Below are 27,919 nucleotides of genomic sequence, written 5' to 3'. Positions count from 1 at the left end.
AACAGGAAGACCGCTAACGATCCACTTCCATGAACACCAACTAGCCACTAGCCAGCTATTCCTAGTAGCCACACACGCAGATGACAAGCGAAATGAATTCGACTGGGACAACACCACTATTATAGGACAAGCCAAACAGAGAACAGCCAGGGAATTCCTAGAGGCATGGCACTCATCCACAGATTCAATCAAGAAGCACATCGACCTGGACCCAATGTACCGACCACTGCAACGGACAGCTGGAACTGACAACTGGAAGTGGCAGATTCAAACCACTACAAATGCCGGAGGAAAGATCACAGAAGCGCTTCAAGGAGGCTCCCAAGCACTGAGGATGTCACCTAGAGAGGGGATGAAACATCTGCAACACAAATTCCCAGCTCAGCGAACAGCACCACAACAACGAGCACCCAAGCTATAAATCTTCTCACAAACTTTGAATTTCTGACTCTAATTAGAAACTCTGGGCCAGTATGTTTGTGAAGTGGATGAATCATTTGTGTAGTTGTCACAAAATTCCTTCTTCATGTGTGACGTGGGACCTTAGTGCTCTATATATCTTTTAACAACATTTTACGACTCTATTACACTCATACCTAAAATATCAGCTAATAGTACATTGTGTTTAATACAGGAGACATTCCTTAAATTCATGAGGACAATTCTAGACTAGAATAGTTGATAACCAAACCACTTGGTTCTTTAGCTATAATGTTCACTTTTTGGAGCCAAATATAAATATCCTGTTTACTTCACAAAAATAAGTATGCCGGAGAACATAAAGGAAGTTTTCATTGGCTAAGCTAACGTAAATTGCAGAAGGAATCCATTGTCTTCAATATAAGGAAATTGCAAAGTTTTACAAAGGAATCAAATTCGAAGAATTTCATTCAACTTGGACACAATACAAAGTAAAATATCTCTATCCTGTTGATTCAAAGTACGTGTTTGAAGAAACGGTTGTTCTATTTGTCAGCCAACTTCTAAGTTATTGTAGTTTGCCTAAATTTTCTATTATGGTCATGAGTTTAGTATTACATATTTGGGAAATGCAATATAGTGTAATGTAGGTCATTAAGTTCACATTGTAGTTGTCCCTTCTGCTTCTAATAATCTTAGACATTCCCACATTCGCGTCCCAAAAGGTGTTTATATCAATTTCAAAATCCCATTCTTGAAACAGGTGGTCATATAGTTTTCCAGTAAATAAAAATCTTCATGAGCCTTTGTAATGTCTGATTTCTTGTATTATATAATTCTTGATCCCAAGTATAGGATATCCTTTTTTTTTCCCTTTTTCTAGCACCTCAATCTCCATATACTGATCTTCTACCTCTTAATTTCTTGGCTGCTGAACAAAATAAAATCTACGCTTCCAGTGTGCTTTGATTGAAAATGTTGGAAGCTACATATACAAATTGTCAAAGTCCTGTTCTTTGTTGGCAAAAGGAATTCATCTATACACCACATCTTTCTCATTGAATAAAGGATTATGGAGACTGCCAATCCCTGCTGTGTTCTCCATGGCAACACCCTGACTAATCAGAATTTACCGAGTCTGAGTTTTTTTTCCCAGCTAACTAAGATTGCACATTCCTGCTGTGTCTGTATGACAACAATGGTCCAAACAATAAGGACCTTTTTCTCATTTTATTTAAATCGATATGTTTTTTCAAATTTTGTTTCTTGCATCTGATGAATGCATTAGGAGAAATCTTGATTTTGTGTCTTTTTTAGTGGTGTTGAAACAAACTGTTGAAACAAAGTCTCCAACATACATTTATGAATACAGTAAGCAATCTTGATTGCTCATCAAATGGCACTTGCCAGATAACTATTTGCATTGAGTTTCATGAAAACTCTACTTTTAGATTTAACTAAACCATCGTCAACCAAAAGGTTGTGGATCTCTCTTGTCAATGCATCGTTGAGCTATGTAAAATTCCAATAGTGGTTTTAGGCTTGGGTAAAGTAACTCTGCCTCTAATACCACTCTGTTTGTTTCTAACTCAGGGAATGGCTCCTATTAATATAATTTAGTGTGATATAGACTCACCTGGGGAGTATAGAGATGAGGATTTTTGCATCTTTCTTCAATATAATGCTGTACTCAGTATTCAACTTTCCCAACTCTTCAAATAATAAGGTATTCCTGATTAAAGGAACTTCTTAGATTCTGCTGTTTAATGTTTACCCACCTTTTGAACAAGATTGGAAGTTACGGTATAGCTTCTTACTCAAGAGTGCAAATTCCTGACTTTATAATATGTATAGGTTTTTGCTCTTTGACATGCTAAATCATGGTGAATTACTTGTTGCATACCTTTAATCTTAAGTGCTATTGCTCTGGACCATATAGTTGCACTGCATTCTTCTGTAGACAGTGATTGATACTGCCCTAGTCTCTAATTTGAAATTTTAAAAATGACCATAAAAATCAGTTTGCCAAAATATAAGATCTAGATCATCTATTTCCTCTAGCAATACTTGAGGTTTTTGTGTCTGTTGTGGATTCTTTTATCTCATTAACCTCTTTATGTGGATAGTGATTGGATGTCTTACTTTTCTGAAACTGGGAGTTACTTCTGCACATTTTCTGGAAGTGACCTACAAAATAACATTCACTTTTAACAGCTGGGCAATGTTTGTACCTTGAGGATTTTTTACTCTGCAATAATGACAAGGGCTTCAGTGTCTGCTGCATATTCTGCTCACTGTACTGGTTTCTCATGTATGTTATTCGTGGTTTTATACCTTGAGAAGTGAATGGATGCTGCTAATCTCCTATGCTGAGGTTGCTCTCATTCTAGGATTAATCTGTAATGCTTTTGCTTCATTTGCTATCAGAACGGCTGTCTGTAAATTTATGTCTTTGGACTGCAAAGAATTTGTCAAAGACTTAAGAGCATTTCCGACAACAATTCTGATCAATATGCATTTTGACTTGAAGTCACAATAGCCACATTTCTCCACTGGTTTGTGGAGATCATCTAAGTATTCCCCTTGAAACTGAATGCTTCTTTAAATCTTGTGTTTTCAAAATTCTGAGCATGTAGTAAACCTGTATCAAGGAGTATCTCTTCAAAAGTATATCTTGCTTCTTTTAACTCTTGGCAACCTATAAGACCATAACCTATATTCTTAATTGTGCATAGAAATGCATTACTTGTTCAGCTTCTGATTTAGTTTATAATTTGTATCTCTGAAATTGTTTTCTCTAGCATTACCGGTTTATTATTCTATTTGGCCCATATATGAAATAAACAATATTAAAACTGATGCTACATCTTTCCAATGTGATTAAATATTTAGCTTGCTATGAATCATAGAATCCCAACAGTGTGGAAGCAGGCTATTCAGTTCATCGTGTCCACACTAATCCCCCAGAAAGACCAAGCCCCACCCTGTCTCCATAACTCTGTGTTTCCCATGACTAATCCATCTAACCTCCACATCTCTGGAAACAATGGGCAATTTAGCATGGCCAATCCACCCAACCTGCACATCTTTGGATTGTGAGAGGAAACCAGGGAATCCAGAGGAAACACACAGTTAACAAGATGTATTTACTGCTTGTTAGCAACATTGAAATGATGGACATTGATAGAGACTTTGAGGAGGAGTAAATCTTTGGTCTCACCCCTTCAAGGTTCCCAGCTGTTTTGCCCTTAAATCCATGATAGCATCATAATGGATGTTGCTTCTGACATTTCTTCAGTACTAACTCTTTCAGACCCATCTAGAATATATTGTCCTCCTCTGGCAACTCACCTTATATAATTTCATTTAAATTTCACTTATTCTCTTCTGCTTTACATCTCTCATGTTTGCTTCTGCAACATCACTTGCCTCACTGGTGCCTGCAATTGTCATAAGGACTGTAGATGATAGGAAAAGCATATACATATTGAGAGCAACTCGTGGGGAATATTGCTATGAATTATTGGTGTGAGTTTCAGGGCAATAAACAGATAAAAATAGCCTCCAAACAGATTACCTCCACACACATTGGGGGTGGGGGGTGTTGCTGTTTGGTTGTGATTACTGAAACACTTTCTCAAACTTCCTCTAAGCACAGAGGCAAATTTTAATGAAGGCAAGTATATGGCTAAGTTTGCATATGTTTTGTGATATTTTGTGTTTGAATAAAATAGGGTAAGTAGCAAGCCAACAGTAGTGTTTCTTGATATGTTATTTGTTTAATTCTTTTGGCAGAATATCCGTGCTCTCAGTGATCAGTTAGCCAGTTTGGAAAGATAGTGGAGCTGGACTCTGGATTACACACTAAACTATGTTTCAACAGCTATTTCAAGAAGCAGGGAAAAGGAAATACTGAATTATGACAACCAGAGCTGGAATTCTCTTTCTTCCTGCATGTTTCTCTCATCATCTCGGAATACAGCCTCTGATGAAAAATCAAATTAGGAAAATGGCTATTCACTGTAAACTAAAAGAGATCTACAGATTCTGCTAATGATACAGGTCAACCACTAAAAAACTGTGGCCTCAAGTTAAGAATCTAACACCTCAAGGATTGGAAGGACTGTTGATCAGCAAACCTTTACTCTTCCTGTCTTACCCAGACATTCTCCCTTTTAAATTTATTACCTACACTTATATGTGTTGATATCGTGTTAGCTGATTTTTGGTAAAGTTCAGCCCAAATTTCTACCAAAAGAAAGAGAGAATATTTTAACAGACAACATTTGGGCTACTCTCCTACAACTAATTGTCGTTTTGTTGAATGGCTTTGTCAGGACATTGGAACTGATTTCATGGTTAACCTGAGGGGAAGTGATGTATGACACAAGAAATGCCATACAATACAAGGTAAGAAATGCTTAACAACAAGAATTGAAATAAAGCTTATTTAAATGAGTTTAAATCCCTTCTTTTCCCCAGTTTTAGTCTCAAATGCCTCACTTAATCTGAAGACTTCATAGACTTCCCCGTTCTTTGGAAAAAAATCATTCTGCTTCAAGAAGTGCAATCCTGATGGGTACAATGCAAAACTGATGGGTACAAAGCATTCCCTTGTCTTCATTTCCTGAAAATGAATGCAACTCTTATTTGAAACCTTATGTTGAATGAAAGAGGGTTGGGATGCCTTCAGTACAAAAGTCACATCGTTGCTTATTCTTGACTATTATTAGCTAATGATATCTAATGACAATGAAAGTGAAATGATTTCTAACTGGTCAAACTGTTTAACAAGGTGCACTGCGTGAAGCATTAAAAATACAGCTGAGAATGATCAGCATATGATTCTGGATTTTTTCACTACCTGTGCTGCAGAGAGATTCATCTATGGAAAGGATTGAAGTGAGATCACTTACATTACTGATAGAATTTTTATTAGTCCTCAAAAAACTGATAACATACCAATATCATATTCCGATAAATCATAATTATCCATTGTAAGTGCAGTTGGTATTCAATTGTGATGATAATCAGTTGCAGTTTAAAAGCAACTATCCTCCATTTCATAGTTTAGCCAGAAACAAATTCCATCTACATTCCCAAGAATAAGTCACTCAGCTTTGTATCTGTGAGTTCACAGTAAGCAAGCCATGCACATTCATAGCAGTCACATTGCTGAAAGACAAGTATCAATCTAAGATTCAATGATTAAATATGATAACTAATCATCTCTACAGCAGAATGTCTGTTAGAAAAGTAGAAATAGTGCAAGCCATCAGAAGTCTTTAGCAGTTTTGAACTCTGGCATACTCCATACTCGTCTGGCTGACTCAAAGCCTTGCTCCACATCTTCTGACACTGTCTTGATATTACTGCTGAAAGGATAGATCCTTACTCGTGATTTAAATATTGTCGTGGAGAGACTCATTGTCTGTTTCTTGTTCCACTGCCTGGTTAGTTTATTAGTATCTTGATCTTCCTTCATTTGCTCAAAAGCATCCTGAAGAACAGCCCGGAATAATTGTAACACTTCGTGAACCTCGGGCTCGTATTCAGCAATTACCTGTCGAAACCTGATATCAAATGGAAATCTTTATTAAAATATATAATTTTGTTCTTTGACTTAAGTTGCCTAAAGTGAACCTACACTTTTTCACCAGAAACCATGCTCCATGGCAGCAAAGATTAGAGAGTCAGCACACCTAGATTCACCTGAGGTTCCCCACTGGGCTTAACAAACTTACTCTGATTTGTTAATAGCAAATATATTAAACCAGGCTGCATTACTAAATAGATTATAAATCAGACTTAACACTACTGATCACTATTAAATGATCCTTGTGAAAGTGAGCTTGTCTGGATACTGGGGGCAGATAAGAGTGCTCAGCTGTGAGTCTCTGTGCTCTGGGGATGATGCTTCTTGCAGTCAAATAGCTTGGCAGCATTCAGTATTGAGGTTCAGTTAAGAATAATAACCGTGTGGACAAGGTACCAGGGAGTGATTTGCACTTGAAAAACCATAGCTCAATATAGAATTAAGACCATAAGGATTAAGGAGGACACCATTCAGAAAAAAGAAAATTAAAATAAACTGAATTGCTTAGTAACATAACTTAGTTATGTTAAATATATTGCAAACTCAAGATCAGAAAATAATGACATGAAATATTTTGTGTTTGTTCCCTGCCCAAGTGGAGAAATTGAATTGGGTAAATGGCCAGAGTGTGTTGGAGAAAGTACTTGGTCAAATCAACATTCATTGAAATGAAAGGCAGACAAGCGCTAAGTACTAAACAAGATGAAAAAAAAATATAGGCAACAAATCGTGTTGTTGGGTATTGTCAGGACAAGAAGAAAACCATCTTCACAGACTTGACACTAAACCAAAGCAACACACAACCAATGTTGAATAGCTAAAACAGTTACATACAAGTCAATGTTTTCATAAGTCATAAACTAACAGTACACTGCTATGGTGGGATCACATCTTGAGCACTGCATCCAGACTCAGTTGACAAAACCAAAAGAGAAAATGCTAGAAAATCTCAGCAGGTCTGGCAGCATCTGTAAGGAGAGAAAACAGCTGACATTTCAAGTCTAACTGACCCTTTGTCAAAAAGCTGACAAGGTTAATTTCTTAAAGTTCTTAGGACTGCATGCATTTCCTGTCATCATTTTTTTAATATGGTGATATTTATTAAGGAGTGAAATAGTATAAGCATTATATTTATTGAGATATTCTACATGTTGATCAGCTGAGTCGGAGGATCACAATGGAGCCAATATCAGTGAAATATGATGAGAAGCAATGTTTCAATTTCCTAGAGGATCAGAGACTCTCAGTGTAAGCCAATTGGGAGTGCAGCTTCACCTCAAAGGAATTGGGGAGAAGACAGGATATCTAGTTTCATCTCTGTGTACAACTTCTCAAATTGAGTCTGTGGAGAGCGAAACTCCAAAACAGAGGCCAATACTGAAAGTGTTCAGGACCAAGGAGAGACAGTCCTCAAACTAAAGGCTCCTGCAGCCTTCGCCTCCCTGCTACCCAGCAGCTGGTCTTTTCATAAGTGCATGGGTCCCATGTAGTCACTCAGTGATTCTTTGGCTTGCATAGAACATAGAACATAGAACAGTACGGCACATTACAAGCCATTCAGCACTCAATGTTGTGCCAACCTTTTATCCTACTCTAAGATTAAACTAACCTACACACCTTACATTTTACATCATCCATGTGCCTCTCCGAGAGTCACTTAAATGTCCGTAATATATCTGATTTTACTACCACTGCTGGCAGTATATTCCACCAACCCATCACTCTCTGTGTAAAGAACCTACCTCTGACATCTCCCCTAAACCTTCCTCCAATCACCTTAAAATTATGCGCCCTCGTAATAACCATTTCCACCCTGGGAAAATGTTTCTGGCTATCCACTTTATGTATGCCTCTTATCATCTTGTACACCTCAATCTAGTCACCTCTCATCCTTCTTCACTCCAATGAGAAAAGCCCTAGGTCTCTCAACATTTCTTCATACAACATGCCCTCCAGTCCAGGCAGCATCCTGGTAAATCTCCTCTGCACCCTCTCTAAACCCTCCACATCCTTCCTATGATGAGGCGACCAGAACTGAACACAATATTCCAAGTATGGTCTAACCAGAGGTCTATAGAGCTGCAGCATTACCTCACAGCTCTTAAACTCAATCCCCTTGCTAATGAAAGCCAACATACAATGCGCCTCCTTAACAACGCTATCAACTTGGGTGGCAACTTTGAGGGATCTATGAACACCAAACCCCTTGGTTCCTCCACACTGCCAAGAATCCTGCCTTTAACCCTGTAATCTGCATTTAAATTCAACCTTCCAAAATGAATCACTTCACACTTTTCTAAGTTGAACTACATCTTCTCATCCCAGCTCCACATCCTGTCAAATGTCTTGTTGCAACCTATAATAGCCCTCTACACTATCCATAGTTCCACCAACCTTCATGTCATTGCAAACTTACTAACCCACCCTTCCACCTCCTCATCCAAGTCATTTATAAAAATCACAAAGAGTGGAGATCCCAGAACAGATTCTTGTGGAATACCATTGGTCACCAAGCTCCAGGCTGAATATTTTCCATCAACTACCACCCCTGTCTTCTATGGGCCACTCAATTCTATATCCAGACAGCCAAATTTCCCTGTATCCCATGCCCCCTTACTTTCTGAATGACCCTCCCATGGGGAAACTTATCAAACGTCTTGCTAAAATCCATGTACACCACATCCATTGCTCTACCTTCATCAGTGTGTTTTGTCACATCCTCAAAAGAATTCAACAAGGCTTGCAAGGCATGATCTGCTCCTCACAAAGCCATGTTGACAATCTCTAATCAAGTTATGCTTTTCCAAATAATTATAAATTCATCTCTCAAAATTCTCTCCAAAGATTTGACCACCACCGATGTAAGACTGACTGGTCTGTAATTCCTAAGGTTGCCCTTATTCCCTTTCTTGAACAAGGGAATAGCATTTGCCACCCTCCAATCATCTGGTACTACTCCAGTGAACAGTGAGGATGCAAAGATCATCACCAAAGGCACAGTAATCTCTTTCCTCACTTCCCATAATAGCCTTGGGTATATCCCGTCTCCTCTACATTGGGGAGACTGGGCGCCTCCTAGCAGAGCGCTTTAGGGAACATCTCCGGGACACCCGCACCAATCAACCACACCGCCCTGTGGCCCAACATTTCAACTCCCCCTCCCATTCTGCCGAGGATATGGAGGTCCTGGGCCTCCTTCATCGCCGCTTCTTCACCACCAGACGCCTGGAGGAAGAATGCCTCATCTTCCGCCTCAGAACACTTCAACCCCAGGGCATCAATGTGGACTTCAACAGTTTCTTCATTTCCCCTTCCCCCACCTCACCCTAGTTCTAAACTTCCAGCTCAGCGCTGTCCCCATGACTTGCCCGGACTTGTCCTACCTGCCTATCTCCTTTTCCACCTATCCACTCCACCCTCTCCTCCCTGACCTACACCTTCATCCCCTCCCCCACTCATCCATTGTACTCTATGCTACTTTCTCCCCACCCCCACCCTCCTCTAGCTTATCACTCCACGCTCCAGGCTCACTGCCTTTATTCCTGATGAAGGGCTTTTGCCCGAAACGTCGATTTCAAAGCTCCTTGGATGCTGCCTGAACTGCTGTGCTCTTCCAACACCACTAATCCAGAATCTGGTTTCCAGCATCTGCAGTCATTGTTTTTACCACCTTGGGTATATGCCATCTGGTCCAGGAGACTTATCTATCCTCGTGTTTTTCAAACTTTCCAGCACATCCTCCTTCTTAACATCAACCGGTTTGAGCATATCAAAAGACAAGTCCTTCTTACGAGTGAATACCGAAGCAAAGTATTCATTAAGAACCTCCCTTAACTCCTCCACCTCCAGGCACAAGTTTCCTCCACAATCCCTGATCAGCCCTACCCTCACTCAGGCTTGCAAGACCCCAGAAATACTTCAGCGGCCTTCTCAGAATAGCCCCCCAATCGGAGGTCTGATAGATCTGTCTTCCAGAAAAGGCATCCCAGACACTCTCCCAAACAACTCTGCATCCTTCTCTGGTCAAGATGCATGCACCTTGCAGCAGGCACCATCTACTTCCAAAAAAATAACATGATCCCACCTTGGCCCTTGCCACTCTAATGTGATCTAAAGTGGAGATTACAAGCATTTATCGCCTCCTCACACAGAGATCCACAGTGCTCTGTCTTCCAGACCACAAACTGTGAGATATTGCTGATATCAGTTGAATGTGTCTTGGATCATTGCTGATATCACTTGGATGCCAGCACTGCAGTAATCTCAACAACCACAGACATTGGTGTCCAGGTCCTAATTTGAGACTTGCATTGTGGCTGCAGTACCTAGCAAATCTTAGTAACAGTCTCCTTTATGAATTACAGGCATCTAAGGCTACAGACTACTCATGACTTCAGGATAATTAGTTTTTAATGACAAACAAAATCTCCCTGCGAGAACTCTGAAATGAGTTTCCACAATGATAAAAAGACCAAGAAATACCCAGTAAGTTTGCTCAATTGCCAAACAAACTAATCTGTTTGTAGTGGATGAACCCTTGAAATAGCTGAACAGTTCCTTTTGCCTATTAATATTTGAGTTGTTCGGTGGGTCAGCCCAATATCATAAACAATTCACCAGATTAATTCCAGAGCTGAAAGGTTTGACTTATGAGGAGAGATTGAGAAGTCTAGGCCCTGTAATCTCTGGAGTTCAGAAAGATGAGAGGAGATCTAATTGAGGGGTATAAAATGATAAAGGGAATTGAATAAGTAGGTGTAGGAAGGTCATGCAGGATAAGGGGTGGAGGTGGTGTAGTCCAGGTAGTTATAGGAGTCTGTGGGTTTGTAGTAAATGTGAATCCGTAAACTGTCACCAAAGATGGAAATCAAGAGGTCAAGGAAGTGGAGGGAGATGCCTGAGATGGGCCAAGTGAATTTAAGGGCAGGCTGGAAATTGTTGGCAAAGTCAATGAGCTGCTCCAGTTCAGCCTGGGTGCAGGATGCAGCACCGATTCAGTCATCAATATAACAGCAGAAGAGTTGGGGAAGAGTATCTGTGTACCTACTGAAAAGTAGGCATAGAGCAGATGTTTGCCCCCACAAGGGAAATCTAGAACAAGAGGTCATAGTTTTAGACCATGGGGTGATAGATTTAAATCCGAGATGAGTAGGAATATCTTCTCTCAAAGAGTTGTGAACCTGTAGAATTCACTGGCAGTGGACTCCAGGATGCTGAATAAATTTGAGGAGATAGACATATTTTTAATCAATAATGTGTTTAAGAGTTATGAAGAACAGACAGCTAAGTGGAGATGAGGCGACATAAAGTCATCCATGATTGTATTAAATGGTGGAACAGGCCTGAGCGGTTGAATTGCCGACACCTGTTTCTTGATCATATATTTTAATAAAAAGGTTCAGAGTATAGCACCTTTCAATAAACACTTTAACTCAGCAGGTAACACCTTCTGTCATGCACCCTGGATGTCCAGCACACTTAAGACATACAATGTCAGACCCATATGTCATACTGGGTACACCCACTTGCTTTTGAATCTAAGGGGCATAGAGAGGCATTCGTCAAGATTCCACATGGTTAACAAGGTTAGATCATATGGAATACAGGGAGAACTAGCCATTTGTATACAAAATTGACTCAAAGATAAGAGACAGAGGGGGGTGGCAGACGGTTGATTTTCGGACTGAAGGCCTATGACCAGTGGTGTGCCGCAAAGATCGGTGCTGAGTCCACTGCTTTTTGTCATTTATATAAATGATTTAGGAGTTACGGTCAGTAAGTCTGTAGATGACACTAAAATTGGTGGTGCAGTGGACAGTAAAGGCTACCTCAGATTACAATCAGACAGGCCAATGACTGAGGAGTGGCAGATGGAGTTTAATCTAGGTAAGTGTGAGGTGCTGCATTTTGGTGAGGCAAATCAGGGCAGAACTTATACGCTAAATGATAAGTTATTGGGGAGTGTTGCCAAACAGAGACTGGAGAGCTGATTAAGGAGTTACACGATCTTGGCTTGCCGCGGAGACCAGGCCTCCAGTCCTCGGCCTCATCCGGTGCTGGTGGCTGGGTGTTGAGTCATCGGTGTGCGAGGAGGCAGAAGCACGGTAAGTGTGCAGGAGTTCATGCCAAGCTAAAAATAAACCGCAGCCGGCCCAGCCCTACTGTCCATTCTGCTCTCCAACGTCTGTTCCCTGGACAATAAACTGGAATTCATCAGAAGCTGCTGAGTCCTTGTTTTTGTGGAAATATAGCTCAACGACAGAGTTCCACACATCACCATCAAGCTAGACAGGCTCGGCTTGTTTCATGCCAACAGAAATGCAGCTCTGTGCGGAAATGCTCGGGGTGGGGCAGTCTGTGTGTCTGCACCAACATGAAATGGTGCAAAGACTCCATGCTAGTCTCCAGTTATTGCTCATCATTGGTAGAGTTTGTGACTGTTAGGTGCAGACTATTTTATTTGCCGTAGGAATTTAAAGCTATCCTTATAATCAGGGTGTATATTCCTCCCAATGCTAATGCTAAGGAGATACTCTGTGAAATATATGAGCTGTTAGTGGACTGCAGAACGCACACCTTGATGGGCTCTTTATTATTGCTGGAGACTTCAACCATGCAAATCTCAAGACTGTGCTCCCTAAATTCCGCCAGCATGTGGACACGGCGACAATGGGGGGGGGAACACGCTCAATCTGGTTTATACAAACATCTCCAACACATACAGGGCAGAGCCCCAGCCCCACCTCGGATCCTCAGATCACATCTCTGTTATGCTAATCTCAGCATAGAGACCGCTTGTTAGATGTGTCAAACCAGTTCTGAGCGCACTGACTGGCGTGTGTTCAGGGAGGCGGCAACCAATGGCTATTCCATCAACGTCGAGGAGTACACCGTGTCAGTGATTTGCTACATTAGCAAGTGTATTGATGATGTCACTGTGTCCAAGACCATCATGTCTCACCCCAACCAGAAGCTGCAGATGGTTGCAAAGGTGCGTGTGTGTGTGCGTGTGTGTGTTGATGAGGCTCCGGAATTCCACCTTCAGAGCAGATGACAAGGCGGCCCTAACAACAGCGAGGGTCAACCTGACCCGGGTCATCAGAGGCAAAGCGTGCACACGCACAGAGAAAACACAGCCACTTTCAGGTCAGCAGCGATACACGGAGCATGTGGAAGGGCATCCAGCCATTAGCAACCACAGAACAGCACTACCTCCTTGTGCTAGTGATGCCTCCCGACTGAATGAGTTGAACAACCTTTATGCAAATGTTTGAGGCACGACATGACATGGCAGTGAGGAAGTCTACGCCCCCTCCCAATGACCAGGTGCAGTGTTTTACCACAGCCGACATGAGGAGAACTCTATGCAGAGTCAACCCATGTAAGGCTGCTGGAACAGATAACATCCCTGGCAGAGTGCTCAGAGGATATTCTGACATACTGTGGATGTTCTCATGGGCATCTTCAACATCTCCCTGAGCTGCACCATAGTTCCAACGTGTTTCAAGGCCACTACCATCGTTCCCGTGCCGAAGAGGTCTTCAGCGTTCCGTCTCAACAACTATCACCTCTTTGCACTAACACCCATCGAGAGACTCGTATTAAGACGCTACTGCCCCCTTCACTGGACACCCTGCAGTTTGTGTATTGTCCCAACCACTCAATTGATGATGCCAATTCCACTACCCGCCATCTGGCCATTAGCCATCTGGAGAAGAAGGACACCTATGACAGACTACTATTCATAGACTTCAATTCTGCATTAACACTATCATTCATCAGCACCTGATTGGAAAGCCTAGTCTGCTGTGCCTAAATACAACTAGGCAAAAGTGAGGACTGCAGATACTGGAGATTAGAGTCGAGAGTATGGTGTGGAAAAGCACAGCAGGTCAGGCAGCATCTGAGGAGCAGGAAAATCGATGTTTCATGCAAAAACTCTTCATCAGGCATGAGGCTGGAAGCCTCGGGGCTGAGGGATAAATAGGAAGGGGGTGGGACTGAGGGAAGGTAGCAGAGAGTGTGACATGTAGATGGAGATAGGGATAATGGTGATAGGTTGGAAGGGAGGGTAGAGCAGATAGGTTGGAAGGAAGATGGACAAGTAGGACAGGTCATGAGTGCGGTGCTGAGCTGGAAAGTTGGAACTGGGATAAGATGAGGGGAGGTGAAATGAGGAAACTGGTGCAATCCACATTGATGCCAAGGAGATGGAGGGTTTCAATGTAGAAGATGAGTTGTCCTTCATCCAAGCATCAGGTGGTTAGACAGTGGTGATGCAGGAGGCCCAGGACCTGCATGTACTCAGTGGAGTGGGAGGGAGAGAGGAAGTGTTCAGCCATGGGGCAGTGGGGTTGGTAGGTGCAGGTATCCCAGAGATGTTCTATGAAGCACTCTGCGAGTAGGCGTCTTGTCTTCCCACTGTACAGGAAACTGCATTGGGAGCAACAGATATAGTAAATGACATGTGTGGAGGTGCAGGTGAAACTTTGATGGATGTGGAAGGCTCCTTTGAGGCCTTAGACGGAGGTGTGGGCGCAGGTTTTGCAATTCCTGCAGTGGCAGGGGAAGGTACCGGGAGGGGAGGGTGGGTTGTTGGGGGGGGCGTGGACCTGACGATGTTGTCGCGGAGGGAACGGTCTTTACAGAAAGCGGATGGGGGGGGAGGGAGATATATCTCTGGTGGTGGGGTCCGTTTGAAGGTGGCAGAAATGTCGAAAGAGGATGCGATGTATACGGAGGTTGGTGGGGTGGAAGGTAAGGACCAGGAGGGGTTCTGTCCTTGTTGCGGTTGGAGGGGTGGGGTTTGAGAGTGGAGGTGCAGGAGGTGGATGGGCTGTGCTGGTGGGCATCATCGACCACGTGGAAGGGGAAATTGTGGTCTTTAAAGAAGGAGGCCATCTGGTGTGTTCTGTAGTGGAACTGGTCCTCCTGGGAGCAGATATGGCGGAGGCGGAGGAATTGGGAATAAGGGATAGTGTTTTTGCAGGAGGCAGGGTGGAAGGAGGTGTAATCCAGGTAGCTGTGGGAGTCAGTGGGTTTATGGAAAATGTCAGTGTTGAGTCAGTCATCGTTAATGGAGATGGAGAGGAGGGAGGGGGTTGTCCGAGAAAGTCTAGATGAATTTAAGGTCAGGGTGGAATGTGTTGGTGAAGTTGATGAACTGTTCAAACTCCTCACGGGAGCATGAGGTGGCGCTGATGCTGTCATCAATGTAGCGGAGGAAAAGGTGTGGAGTGGTGCCAGTATAACTACAGAAGATGGACTGTTCTATGAATCCAACAAAGAGACAGGCACAGCCATGCCTGTCATTTGGAGGAAGTGGGAAGATTCGAGTCAGCCAAACGAATGAAAGTGTCAGTGGAAGGGTACTGCTGGAGACATCGGGAGAGAAAGAAATGGAGGGCTTGGAGACCCTGATCATGGAAGATGGAGGTATCGAGGGACTGGATGTCCATGGTGAAGATAAGGCATTGGGGACCAGGGAAATGGAAGTCTTGGAGGAGGTGGAGGGCGTGGATAGTGTCCCAAACGTATGTGGGGTGTTCCTGGACTGTGGGGATAGGACAGTGTCAAGGTAGGTGGAGATGATTCAGTGGGGCAGAAGCAGCCTGAGACGATCGGTTGGCCGGGTTGATCAGGCTTGTGGATCTTGGGTAGGAGGTAGATCCGGGTGGTGTGAGGATCCCAAACTATGAGGTCAGAAGCTATGGCTGGGAGATCTCCTGAGGTGATGAGGTTGTGTACGGTCTGGGAGATGATGGTTTCGTGATGGGAGGTTAGGTTGTGGTCAAGGAGGCTGTAGGAGGAGGTGTCTTCGAGTTGGCACCTGGCTTCAGCGGTGCAGAGGTTGGTGCGCCAAACTATCACTGCACCCCCTTTGTCTGCTGGTTTGATGGTGAGGTTGGGGTTGGAGCAGAGGGAATGGGGTGGTGGTGGAATGTGAGGGTGAGAGGTTGGAGTGGGTGAGGGGGGGTGGACATGTTGAGGCGGTCAATGCCCTGGTGGCAGTTGGAAATAAAGAGGTCGAAGGCGGGTAACAGACTGGCACAGGGTGTCCAGTTGGATGGGGTGTGTTGGACGCAAGCGTAGGGGTCCTCAGAAGGTGGGCAGGACTCTTGATGGAATAAGTAAGCTTGGAGGTGGAGGCGGCAGAAGAAGTGTTCGATGTCACAACTCATATTGAATTTGTTGATCTGGGAGTGGAGGGGATTGAAGGTAAGGCCTTTGCTGAGGACTGATCGTTCATCCTCAGTGAGGGGGAGGTCTGGGGTGAAAATTCAGCAGGGCTAGGAGCTAGGATCTGGTATAAGGCTGGAGCTGGGAGTGGGGGGGGTGGAGACTGTAATTAGAGAGGGTGTGGTAGAGGAGGGACCGGGGAGGTTACGTCATTTATGGAAGTGACGCTTACCCCAGGCATCGGTGGGGGGGCGAGAGATAGTAATTGTGGGACCCGCGGGGGGCGTGTTGGTGGCGTTCATGTGAGTGGCATCAGTGGGGGTGGAAGTGGTGGAACACGTAGTGTAGGTGATGACATAAGGGGTGGAAGTCGTGAAACGCACAGCATAGGTGATGTCGTTGGGTCTTGCGTTGGTCTCGGCGGCAGTGCATCTCGGCGGCGGTTGTCTGGTCAGCAGTCGCGGAAGCGGCATGATCAACCAAGGCTGCGGCCCTAAATACAGCCCTTTGTAACTGGGACACTGGGAGACCTCAGTCAGTCTGGATTGGGAACAGTATTTCCAACACCATCGCACTGAGCACAGGGGGCCCCCCAAGGCTGTGTGCTCAGTCCACTGCTGTTCACCTTGCTGACACACGACTGTGTAGCGATGTACAGGTGGAATCACATCATCAAGTTTGCTGATGATACGACTGTAGTGGGTCTTCATCAGCAGAAACAATAAACCAGCATACAGAGAGGAGGCGCAGAAGCTAATGGACTGGTGCAGAGCCAATAACTGGTCTCTGAACGTGGACAAGAAGAAAGAGATGGTTGTTGACTTCAGGAGGACACAGAGTGACTACTCTCCGCTGGACATCGATGGCCTCCCCATTGGAGATCGTGAAAAGCACCAAATTTCTTGGCATACATTTGGCAGAGAATCTTACTTGATGCCTCAACACCAGCTCCATAGCCAAGAAAGCCCAGTGGCGTCTCTACTTTCAGCGCAGGGTGAGAAAAGCCCACCTCCCAACCCCCATCCTCACCACATTCTACAGAGGGTTCATCAAGAGTACCCTGAGCTGCTGCATTACTGCCTGGATCCCTACACGGACAGTGAGGACAGCTGAGAAGATCGTCGGGGTCTCTGTTCCTTCCATTACAGACATTAACACCACACACTGTGGTATGGTGTGCATCCAAAAGACTAAGAGCATTGTGGAAGACCCCACGCACCCCTCACTCAAACTCTTCTCCCTCCTGCCATCTGGCAGAAGATACCAGAGCATTCAGTCTCTCACAACCAGACTATGCAACAGTTCCTCCCCCCAAGCTATCAGGCTCCTGAACACTGTATGGTTGGACTCTTTTTCACCTGAAATTCTTTGCACGACTTCAAATCACTGCTAGAACAATGTCTATTAATTATCATTCTTTTATTACACTGTAATTTGTGTTTTGCACTTCTTATGCACCTTATGCCATCCTGTGTATGATCGTGTAGTATGTGCTGTCCATGTAGCATCTTGATCCTGGAGGTACACTGTCTCATTTTTTACGTTAACAGTTGTATATGGTAGAAATGAAAAATAAAATCTACTCTATTCTACTCTGGAGTGCGATTTATAATTCCTTGAAAGTGGAGTGGCAGATAGACAAGGTAGTGAAGGCAGTATTTGGTATGCTTGCCTTTATTGGTCAATGCATTGAGTATAAGAGTTAGGAAGTCATATTGCAGCTGTACAAGACATTGGTTAGGCCACTGTTTGAATAATGCATTCAATTCTGGTCTCCCTGCTATAAGAAAGATATTATGAAACTTGAAAGGGTTCAAAGAAGATTTACAAGGTTGTTGCCAGGGTTGGAGGATTTGAGCAATAGGGAGAGGCTGATTAGGCTGGGGCTATTTTCCCTGAAACTTTCGAATCATTACTACACTTTGTTAGTGCAATTCAATCAGTTTAGTAATATAGAGCGATTGGAGTATGCAATTCATGCTAATCACAGCAAATCTGAGCCTTTACATTTGCTACTTTGCATTTACTTCTAATGTTGGTCATTCAAAAGATTTAATTCTTCAGTTTGGTGCTACTATTGAAGTTAGGGATTGTGTTTGGAAGCAGTATAGAAAACTGTGCTGCATTATTTTATCATAATGCTGTATACTATATTTCTGAGAATGCTGCCTGATCAGAGGAGGTGATCAGCACACTAATCAATGAGGGATTTAGAACATACTTCATTTTCAGTAAGATTGTAGGTTGTTATTGCAATATAGAAAGAAATCCAGCAGGTTTTGGCATAATGGGTCATAGGGATACAGCAGCAGGCAAAAATTAAAGCAATGGTATAGTGTTTGATACCCTTTATCTAAAATATAAGCCTATGTTCTAAAGGGATCAAAGGGTATGGGGTGAAAACAGGAAGAAGGTACTCAGTTGGATGACCAGCCATGATCATAATGAAGGGCAGACTGAGCTCAATGGGCTGAATGCTCCTATTTTCTATGTTTCTCTTTCCACAATTTTGTTCTGCAGGATTCATTCTGTAACGATGTCATTATTTTTATACTAATGCAAAACAGACAAAACAGCAGTTGTTTCAATTATGGATAAACTACTTGGATAGATTAAAATTAGTTAGACGTGTATGGTGCAAATCTCATCTTTTGATGAAATTTCAGGATAAAAGTTAAAGTTTGGGAAGAGCAAACAATGGAAACAAATGTTGTTGCTGGATAATCATCAAAGAGTAGCAGAATATCAACCAGAATAGAAGGCCTCTGTCATTGTATGTGTAATGATTGAGATTAATACACTCCAAAGGAAGTTCATCTTGGCATAAATTAAACACTGAATGCTTTCTTTCTTTGAATTGCATAAAAAGGAGATACAAACTCAGTATGTTCTTTGACTGCCTCCATTTTGGATAAGTATTGTTGCTAATTTTGGAGCAAGTTGTATATATGTGGAGTACTACTTGAAATTTGTAAAATCTTAATTTATTATTGTTATTTATACATGTAATTGTCAAACACATTACTATACCTATCTTTTCAAGCCTATCATTAAAAATAAAGGAATTATTCTTCTACCTCTACCACTTCTTAGTCTACATTGTCCCCCAATTACCTCTCTATCAAACTGATGCCACTGTTTTTGATCTCAAACTGGGAAACCTATGAGCACAATAAACAAACTATGGTATTAAAAGTGCTTTAAGGAACAAATCACCAGTTTCAGGCTTAGTGCTGTGAAACCACTAAAGAAATAATATAAAAACTGAAAGATATGAAGAGAGGATTAGCCCTAGCAATCAGCTGGGCACTAAGATAAATTGACAGCTGCTTACAGTGTTGTAGCTCAAAGGTGAAAATATATTGTGAAAAAGATAGATGGATAGTCAGATGTAGAAGGTCTAAGCACAGAGGTGAAAATGCAGAAGTGAGTCTCTGATCCTGTAATGTGAAGGATGAAAGGTAGGATTTATGAGGAGGGATAAATTGTCATGTGGTCCTCTGAGATGTGTACTTAATATATAATGAATACTCCAGAGAATATAGTGTTCGAGCTCGTGACCAAATTCAGTATTTGCATTGGATCAAAGTTTAGCAGATCTTGAGGACCTAATTGACAAACATTTTGTAGTTAAATGATGATTAGAAAGACCTGGAATTAAAATGAATTAGTGTTTTATCTCAACTCACAATAGTGGAGAGAATAGGACAATAAGAAGGAAACAGCAGTGATACAGGTGAGATAGAAAGGGATATACGCCTATCTGGTACATAACTGAAATTATCATCTCACAAAGATGTGTCACAATTTTAAATCTGGGGAGGTTTGGTCTAACCAAGTAGCAAATAGACTTGGTAAGTCACCTACATTTCTAGAAATCATACTCTATTAGTATTCAGACTACATTTCAATTCTGTTGGCTGACCTCCCACCAGAATGGGTGAAGGGGTCAATAGCAAACAATATAAAATTAAGCAGCCTAAAACACCCACTGATTCACAGTAGCTGGTGAGATTGGATTCCAAATCTCAATTAGGTCCTCACAGAGATATTATATTCCAGGAGGGGGATGGGGAAGAGAGACAGCAGATACTTGAGATTTCTTTGTGGCCAGGTACTCTCCAGAAAGGAGGGAAACAAAAAGCTCAGAGCAGAACCTTCCAAATATCTGAAAAAAGTGAACTATGGTGAGTCTAGAATCAGACAAAAAGTCCAACGAGGGCAATCTCGATGTTGGGAGCATCTTGTCCTATCTTTTATGTGTTTCACAACTGGTGTGGTGAGTTTCTCACTGGGCAGTGAGAAGTTGTCAGTTAATGGGGATTATTGCTGGGCAAACACTTTGTTAACCAAACTCATTGTTAAGAAAACCCAACATGGAAATCATACCAGGTACCTAACAGATTCAGTTCACTACTTGCTCTGAACAACCGCCATGTGGGACGCTGGTCAACAACATTTCAGTGCACAGTCCATAGGCAACTGCTCACATGCATCCCATTCCCATCGACATCAGACGTGTGCCAGCTCCTAAAAGCCCATCTCTAATCCACTTATGAGATGTTTCAGCACTTCAAGGCTGTACTGACAATTATCATTGTACTGCTACTGCAAGGACACTGTGCGCTCCGGGGAAGATACCTAGCACATGGACTGGTCCAGTCTGCACCTCCAGCCTCTCCACTCACTGTCATTGTACTCATTCGATCTAGATGTTCACAGCATCCCTGCCTTGACTTGTCTTGCCTAGCCTTTGCCCCCTCAGGCAAAGACACCAGACTCATTTGACTTCTGTTTTGAGTTACCATTGCCACTAACATAAAGAAAGGAAGATTGTCTTGGCTGTCAAGCAGGCAAGACAGGAGGATAGTCTTTGTTCAGGGTGCCCTTGCATATCAGGTCAAGGGCAGACTTTGATATATGTCTCAAGGCTTGGAAATACTGTTAGCTGCTTGGGGGTTAGTCACAGTCAGGATGGTCTCCACAGAAGGGATGAGGAGCTGAAGGTTGCGCAGCTCGCCACCTGTCTTGACTTTCTCTGTCCTTTTGGGTTGTTGTCCTCCTGGAATGATAGAGAGGCAGGTATTAAAGGAGATGAAAGTGTGTGGTATGACTATATACTTTGAATGCAGGTGGTCAGGTGTCCCAGACAAGAAAATAGGTGGCACAAAGGACATACAAGGTTAGTGCAAGTAACAGAAGAGTGAGAGCAGTAAAGCATTAGCCTTGATGGGAGGTGGAGCAGTAGCCAAGACAGAGTGAGGGTGAGGTATCAGAGAGAAGATTACACTGGTAGACTAGACAAGGGTCAGAAAACCTTCCTACGAAGTTGTGGATTCCTCCAGATAATTGAGAGTTCTCGAACCAGGATGGTACGCTCAGACAAGGTTGCCATGACCTGTTGTCTTGGACCCCATGGGGGCTAATGAAGAGGTCCTGCCTCTGCATAACCCCATCCATCAAGACCTCCAGGTTCCTGGCCACAAAGCAAGGTGCTGGCTTTCCCCTGTTTGTCATGTCTGAGGCAAATGTCAGGAACTGTGCAGGGCAGCTCTGAACTGACAGGGCTTGACTGGGTGCCCAGTGAATTTTTAACAGATAGAGTGGGCACAAAGGATGTTGATGAATTCCAGAGTATCCACGGAGGGGTGAGTTGCTCTGGGACCAGTGTGTGGTAAAATGGGGCTGGAATTGAATAGAAAGGACATCATTGGGGTGGGGTAGGTGGTTAATGAAGCGTGTTTTTAAGAAACAGTGAGCAATCTTGGTTGGCCTCAATTCAGATAACTCAATAACATTCAGAATTAGCCAAAAAAAAATAAGGTTCAATCCCTTGTGTTTCTTGACCCCTACATCGTCACAGATTCTGGCTGTCTCTTAACTAGCAGGAAAGCTATAACAGTTCATTCAGTCTGTTTCTGATGTATTTAACCTTTTAAGATCCTCTAATTAGCTTAGATTTTGCACAAATCTGTTGGTAGAGAGATCCACGCAATTTGTATAAATATCAGATTTCAGAGGCATTACCTGAGTACCAGAGGCCCACAGTAAGTAGGGTGGATTTTGGAACAAGCTTCTTCAAGTTCTAGCCTCTCTCTTGGAGACACTTCATAGCTCTGTTTGGGATGACTGATTAGCCAGCTATAGTCAACACCTGTTTTTATCCTCCTGTACTCATTCTCTCGCTCTCTCTGCATCTTCTCAGCTTGTTTCAGCTGCCAGCTGAGTTCCATCATGAGGGTTTCAATGATCACATCAGCAGGGTTCCTCTGAGAGTAACTTTGATTAGGCTTGCTCCATTTAAACCAGGACATTATCGGCATTGTTCACTGATATAGTGTTCTGAAAGTACAAAGAGAGGATTTAGTGATCTGAACAGTTAACTCTTAAAGACATGTTGCAAATCTTTACTGTTTGCCATGATTGATTGCAAATCAAGCCCATTATTCCCATAGTCATTACAAATGTGAAAGATTTAATCAAACTCTCCAAACACTCCAGTTTTTGTAACTGACAAACTCAGGTTAAAAGAAAGTACTCACCTATACATAAACGGGAACAGAACTGTTTATTACAAACTAATACTCTTTAACCAATGGCAATTAAGAAACATCAGTTGCTAACTTACAATCCTGCAACTCATGCCTTCTTAAATTCCCCTTCACAAACAGAGATATACAAATACAGGCAGGACATGAATAATTGTGCGTGTGTATACAAAAAAAATCAGAATCTCTGTTCAATAGCACTAAGCTGCATCACAGGATTCGATCAATTGCTTTTTCTCTCTCTTCGTTTCAACTTCTTTTGAGTTGTTTGCTGTTGACACAAGATTGTTCACATATCAAATGATGATTCATTCTCTAGTTGAGAATAATCTAGAAATAGTATGTTATTCCTCGTTCAACGAGGGAATTTACATAGAGAAGTAAATGAAAAAAGCTAACACTTACTGGAGATTTTCTAGTATTGTGAGTGAGTGAGTGAATATAATTCACAATGTGCTCCAGAGAACAATTTTAAAAACTGCATCTATTTGCACAGTCACCTTGCTTTAAAGTAATAGCTTCCTTTTCCAGTGTACTGTCCAAAAACAAAGGAAATAAAAAGATGTGGCCTTTTGCCCGAACATCGATTTTCCTGCTCCTCAGATGCTGCCTGACCTCCAACTCACTATCCTGTTCCCATTTTTACCCCAAACCCTTTGATCCCTTCAGCCATAAGGACTACATTTAATTCCTTCCTGAAAACATTCAATCATTTTGCCTCAGCTACTTTCTGTAACAGTGAATTCCAAAGACTGAACTCTCTGGGGGAAGAGATTTCCCTTTATCTCAGTCTTAAGTGACCTACCATGTATCTTTAGACTATGACCTCTGGTTCTAGACTCCTTGATGATCAAGAATATCCACCGAGCTGGGAAATTTTGTGTTACAGACATTTCGCCCCCTGTCTAGGTGACATCCTCTGTGCTTGGGAGCCTCCTGTGAAGCGCTTCTGTGATCTTTCCTCCAGCATTTGTAGTGGCTTGAATCTGCTGCTTCCGGTTGTCAGTTCCAGCTGTCCATTGCAGTGGTTGGTATATTGGTCCAGGTCGATATGCTTATTGATTGAATCTGTGGATGAGTGCCATGCCTCTAGGAATTTCCTGGCTGTTCTCTGTTTGGCTTGTCCTATAATATTAGTGTTGTCCCAGTCAAATTCATGTTGCTTATCATCTGCATGTGTGGCTACTAAGGATAGCTGGTCGTGTCGTTTTGTGGCTAGTTGGTGTTCATGGATGCGGATCGTTAGCTGTCTTCCTGTTTGTCCTATGTAGTGTTTTGTGCAGTCCTTGCTTGGGATTTTGTACACTATATTGGTTTTGCTCATGCTGGGTATCGGGTCCTTCGTTCTGGTGAGTTGTTGTCTGAGAGTGGCTGTTGGTTTGCGTGCTGTTATGAGTCCTAATGGTTGCAGTAGTCTGGCTGTCAGTTTGGAAATGCTCTTGATGTATGGTAGTGTGGCTAGTCCTTTGGGTTGCGGCATGTCCTCATTCCGTTGTCTTTCCCTTAGGCATCTGTTGATGAAATTGCAATTTCGAAAGCAACCACCCCAACACACACAAAAGAAGTTGCATCAAGACACTATTCAAAAGGGCCACAACACCCTGCGGTACACCAGAACTGCAAAAAGAGGAAGAAGAACACCTATACAATGTATTAGCCAAAAACGGATACCCACACAATTTCATCAACAGATGCCTAAGGGAAAGACAATGGAACAAGGACATGCCGCAACCCCAAAGGACTAGCCACACTACCATACATCAAGAGCATTTCCAAACTAACAGCCAGACTACTGCAACCACTAGGACTCAGAACAGCACACAAACCAACAGCCACTCTCAGACAACAACTCACCAGAACGAAGGACCCGATACCCAGCATAAGCAAAACCAACGTAGTGTACAAAATCCCAAGCAAGGACTGCACAAAACACTACATAGGACAAACAGGAAGACAGCTAACGATCCGCATCCATGAACACCAACTAGCCACGAAATGACACGACCAGCTATCCTTAGTAGCCACACACGCAGATGACAAGCAACATGAATTTGACTGGGACAACACTAAAATTATAGGTCAAGCCAAACAGAGAACAGCCAGGGAATTCCTAGAGGCATGGCACTCATCCACAGATTCAATCAATAAGCACATCGACCTGGACCCAATATACCGACCACTGCAACGGACAGCTGGAACTGACAACCGGAAGCGGCAGATTCAAACCACTACAAATGCCGGAGGATAGATCACAGAAGCGCTTCACAGGAGGCTCACAAGCACTGAGGATGTCATCTAAACAGGGGACGAAACGTCTGCAACACAAATTCCCAGCTCGGCGAACAGAACCACAACAACGAGCACCCGAGCTACAAATCTTCTCACAAACTTTGATCAAGAATATCCTTCCTGCATTTACCAATGTTTACTCCTGTTAGAATTTTTATCAGTCTCTATGAGTACCCCCACATTCTTCTAAACTCTAGTGAAGATCATCCTGACTGTCCCTGTCTCTCTTCATACATCAGTCCTGCCAACCAGGAATCTGTCTAGTAAGCCTTTGTTGCGTTTTCTGCATAGCCAGAACATCCTTCCTCAGGTAAGCAGCCCAAAATTACACACAGTGCTCCAGATGTGATCTTAGCAAGGCCCCATACAATTGCAGCAAGTTATCCATGCTCCTGAATTCAAATCCTTTTCACTTTGAAGGCCAACATAACGCTTACCCTCTTCACCACCTGCTGAATCTGCATACTTACTTTCAGCAACTGATGTGCAAGGACACCCAGGTCTCATTGCATCTTTCCCTTTGTAAATCTATTGCCATTCAGAAAATGAACTGCCTTAACAAGAATAACCTCATTAATTGGCTACTCTCTGCTGCTAAGTGAGAAACGTCTTCAATGCATCTTTTATGCTTTTGCCAAGCAATGAGAAGTTCCAAACATCAAGATAACCTCACTGGACTTGTCCAATTCTGCCAGAAATCTTGCCATCGCCCAAGTCATTCAGACTCCTGTAAGATTGTGCCCATAATCTTGTATCACTAGAGTGCACACCACTCAATCCCACTTGATCTTCAGGTTGCAGATAATACAACTCCTGTACTTTTAAGCCAAATAGCAATGTCAAATTTCTGTTCTCTAGTTCATAATTCAGAAAGGAAAAATAAATGTGGTTCCTTACAGTATTAAAATTAATTTCATGTTCGCTTCCAATTTTCACCTTCCTTTTTCCAGAAGTTAGGAGTCAAGTAGCAGGACGATGCCAGTAATCCATCAATAACTTTCAAATGTTCATTCTTCACACATAAATTCAGACAGTGAAAATAAATAGACATCATGACTGTCAAATGTAATGGGCAAAATCCTGTTGGATATTGTTATGGGCCTGACCAAACCCCTATAGTAATTGAGAAGATGGGTCTAGACCTTAACTTTTCTTCTCTCAAGAAAGGTAAATATGAAGTGCTGCTGATTCAATTCAATTTGCTAAACTATCAGATTTAAAGCAAAACACATTTTATTCATCTACTTTAGTTAAAATATAAACAACAGAAAGGAAGGGCTTGGAATAATGTAACTCAAATGGAAAATGCAATAGAACAACAGATGCAGTAACTATTACTAATTAACAGTTCCAGTATAGCTATATCCCATGATTACTCCCTTGGCAAAAGGCAAATTCAGAAAACAATCCAGGAAGAAAGAACATCAAAAGACATTTCTGAGAGAGAATCCTCTTTGCCACAGCTGAAAGCTGGAGAAGGGACAGCTCTTCACAACCCAGCAGCACATGCTGAAAGTTAAACTAAAGATCCTGGTTCTGTGGGAATTTAACAGAATTCACACACATTGATTCTATTGTTCCAACTTTAAAAATAAACAATGAGGCCTATCAAGCTGTTTAGTCTAGTGGCTCTGGTAGACTGCTCGGTACCTCTGCCTTAAAAGCACTCTTCAAAAAAAGAACCTCTCAAAGCCACAGCATCATCACAATATCCACACAAACACATTAACAAGTGATTGAGCAGCGGACAACAATGGCCAGATTGCGACCATCCAAACTGCTCGTCTGAATAATTAGCTGCCTGAAGCACATTTGCCACTTCATCACCAATTGCATCAAAGCACACATTGCCCAGGCACCAGAACAAAGGCAACCACTTTGGGGGGAAGAATAGTTTATACATGTGAAGCACCATCAGGGAGCAAAACACTGAGCACTCATAACAACAAAGACCAAAATGTTAAAGGCAGGAAAAGTACCACCCTTAACCCCACCACAGAAGGTACAAGAAATAACCAATATTAGCCAAGAAGCCCAGGGGCGACCCTTTGAAACAACATTCTTAGTTTTTATTTTAGACTTCCAGTAGCTCTAATATTTTGCTTTGATTTTAATTGTAAAGAGGTGTGTAGATACATTTTGAAAGAAACAAACAAGTGGCTAGTATTTACTACTAGGATCTGCAACACCATGCAGAGGACGTCCCACAACTCCATCAACATGCTAGAACCTATAACAGCCTAAAATACTTCTGCAGCATTAAAGAGCTGCTTTTCTGACACTGGTGGCTTCTGACATTGAAAATGCCACTGTTTCAATAGAAGACTTTTGAACTAGTTGGTTTTCTGCTAAACTCTAGCATTCCTTCTCTAAACCCTTCTAACATTCCTCCTTTTAAAATGCTTCTTAGACCCTGCCTGTTTGACCAGATTTTGACCGTTTATCCTGATGCCTCTTTCTGTGCGTTCATTCCTAGTTATCAACAATGATCTTATTCTTTTACTATGTTAAAGGTACAATATAAAAGCAGAATTTTGTCACCTCTCAGCCCTGAGGTAGATGTTTTGGAATGTACTAAAACTGACCAGTATCTTTACTATATCTGTTCCTGGCGCCAGTGGGTTGCAAGGGGATTACACAGATACCAATGATTCTCTAGAGAGCAGCATAAAATATTCATCCTTTGCACCCTTTTCAGTGCTTCCACAGGATGGACTTCAGACCTAGGCTCTGAATCTCATGTCTTGGCAAGAGAAGAGTGTCAAGAGCTAATATATTGGGTGCCACAATTCCGGTCACTCACTTCTCAGTGCCATCTCACAGAGAGCACTTCATGGATATAGTAGATCAAAAACATTGACTAATAGCTGGTTCAAAGGGTGGATAT

The 27,919-nt window shown here is 42.6% G+C and overlaps 1 protein-coding gene across 4 annotated transcripts in view; it reads right to left on the bottom strand.

Annotated features, from left to right (window-relative positions):
- Nucleotides 1-5,337: 5,337 nt before the first annotated feature.
- The window catches only part of rd3 (retinal degeneration 3, GUCY2D regulator), a 28,782-nt gene continuing 6,200 nt past the window's right edge, over nucleotides 5,338-27,919 (bottom strand). For 2 of the 4 annotated variants that reach the window (XM_043695891.2, XM_043695893.2), the window contains 2 exons: nucleotides 22,223-22,537; nucleotides 5,338-5,993 (listed from right to left, as the gene is read on the bottom strand). In XM_043695891.2, coding sequence (XP_043551826.1) covers nucleotides 5,696-5,993; nucleotides 22,223-22,518 — 594 coding nt within the window. In that variant the 5' untranslated portion in view covers nucleotides 22,519-22,537 and the 3' untranslated portion in view covers nucleotides 5,338-5,695. Of the gene's footprint in view, nucleotides 5,994-22,222; nucleotides 22,538-25,929; nucleotides 26,046-27,919 lie in introns of those variants that run through there. The other 2 variants (XM_043695892.2, XM_043695890.2) reach the window with 2 other exon arrangements.

The sequence above is a fragment of the Chiloscyllium plagiosum genome, unplaced genomic scaffold (genome assembly GCF_037043375.1).
Source record: "Chiloscyllium plagiosum isolate Xiang-an unplaced genomic scaffold, Cpla_swu_hap1 HiC_scaffold_10, whole genome shotgun sequence".
Lineage (NCBI taxonomy): Eukaryota > Metazoa > Chordata > Chondrichthyes > Orectolobiformes > Hemiscylliidae > Chiloscyllium > Chiloscyllium plagiosum.
This window is presented reverse-complemented; position numbering and strand designations above follow the sequence as displayed.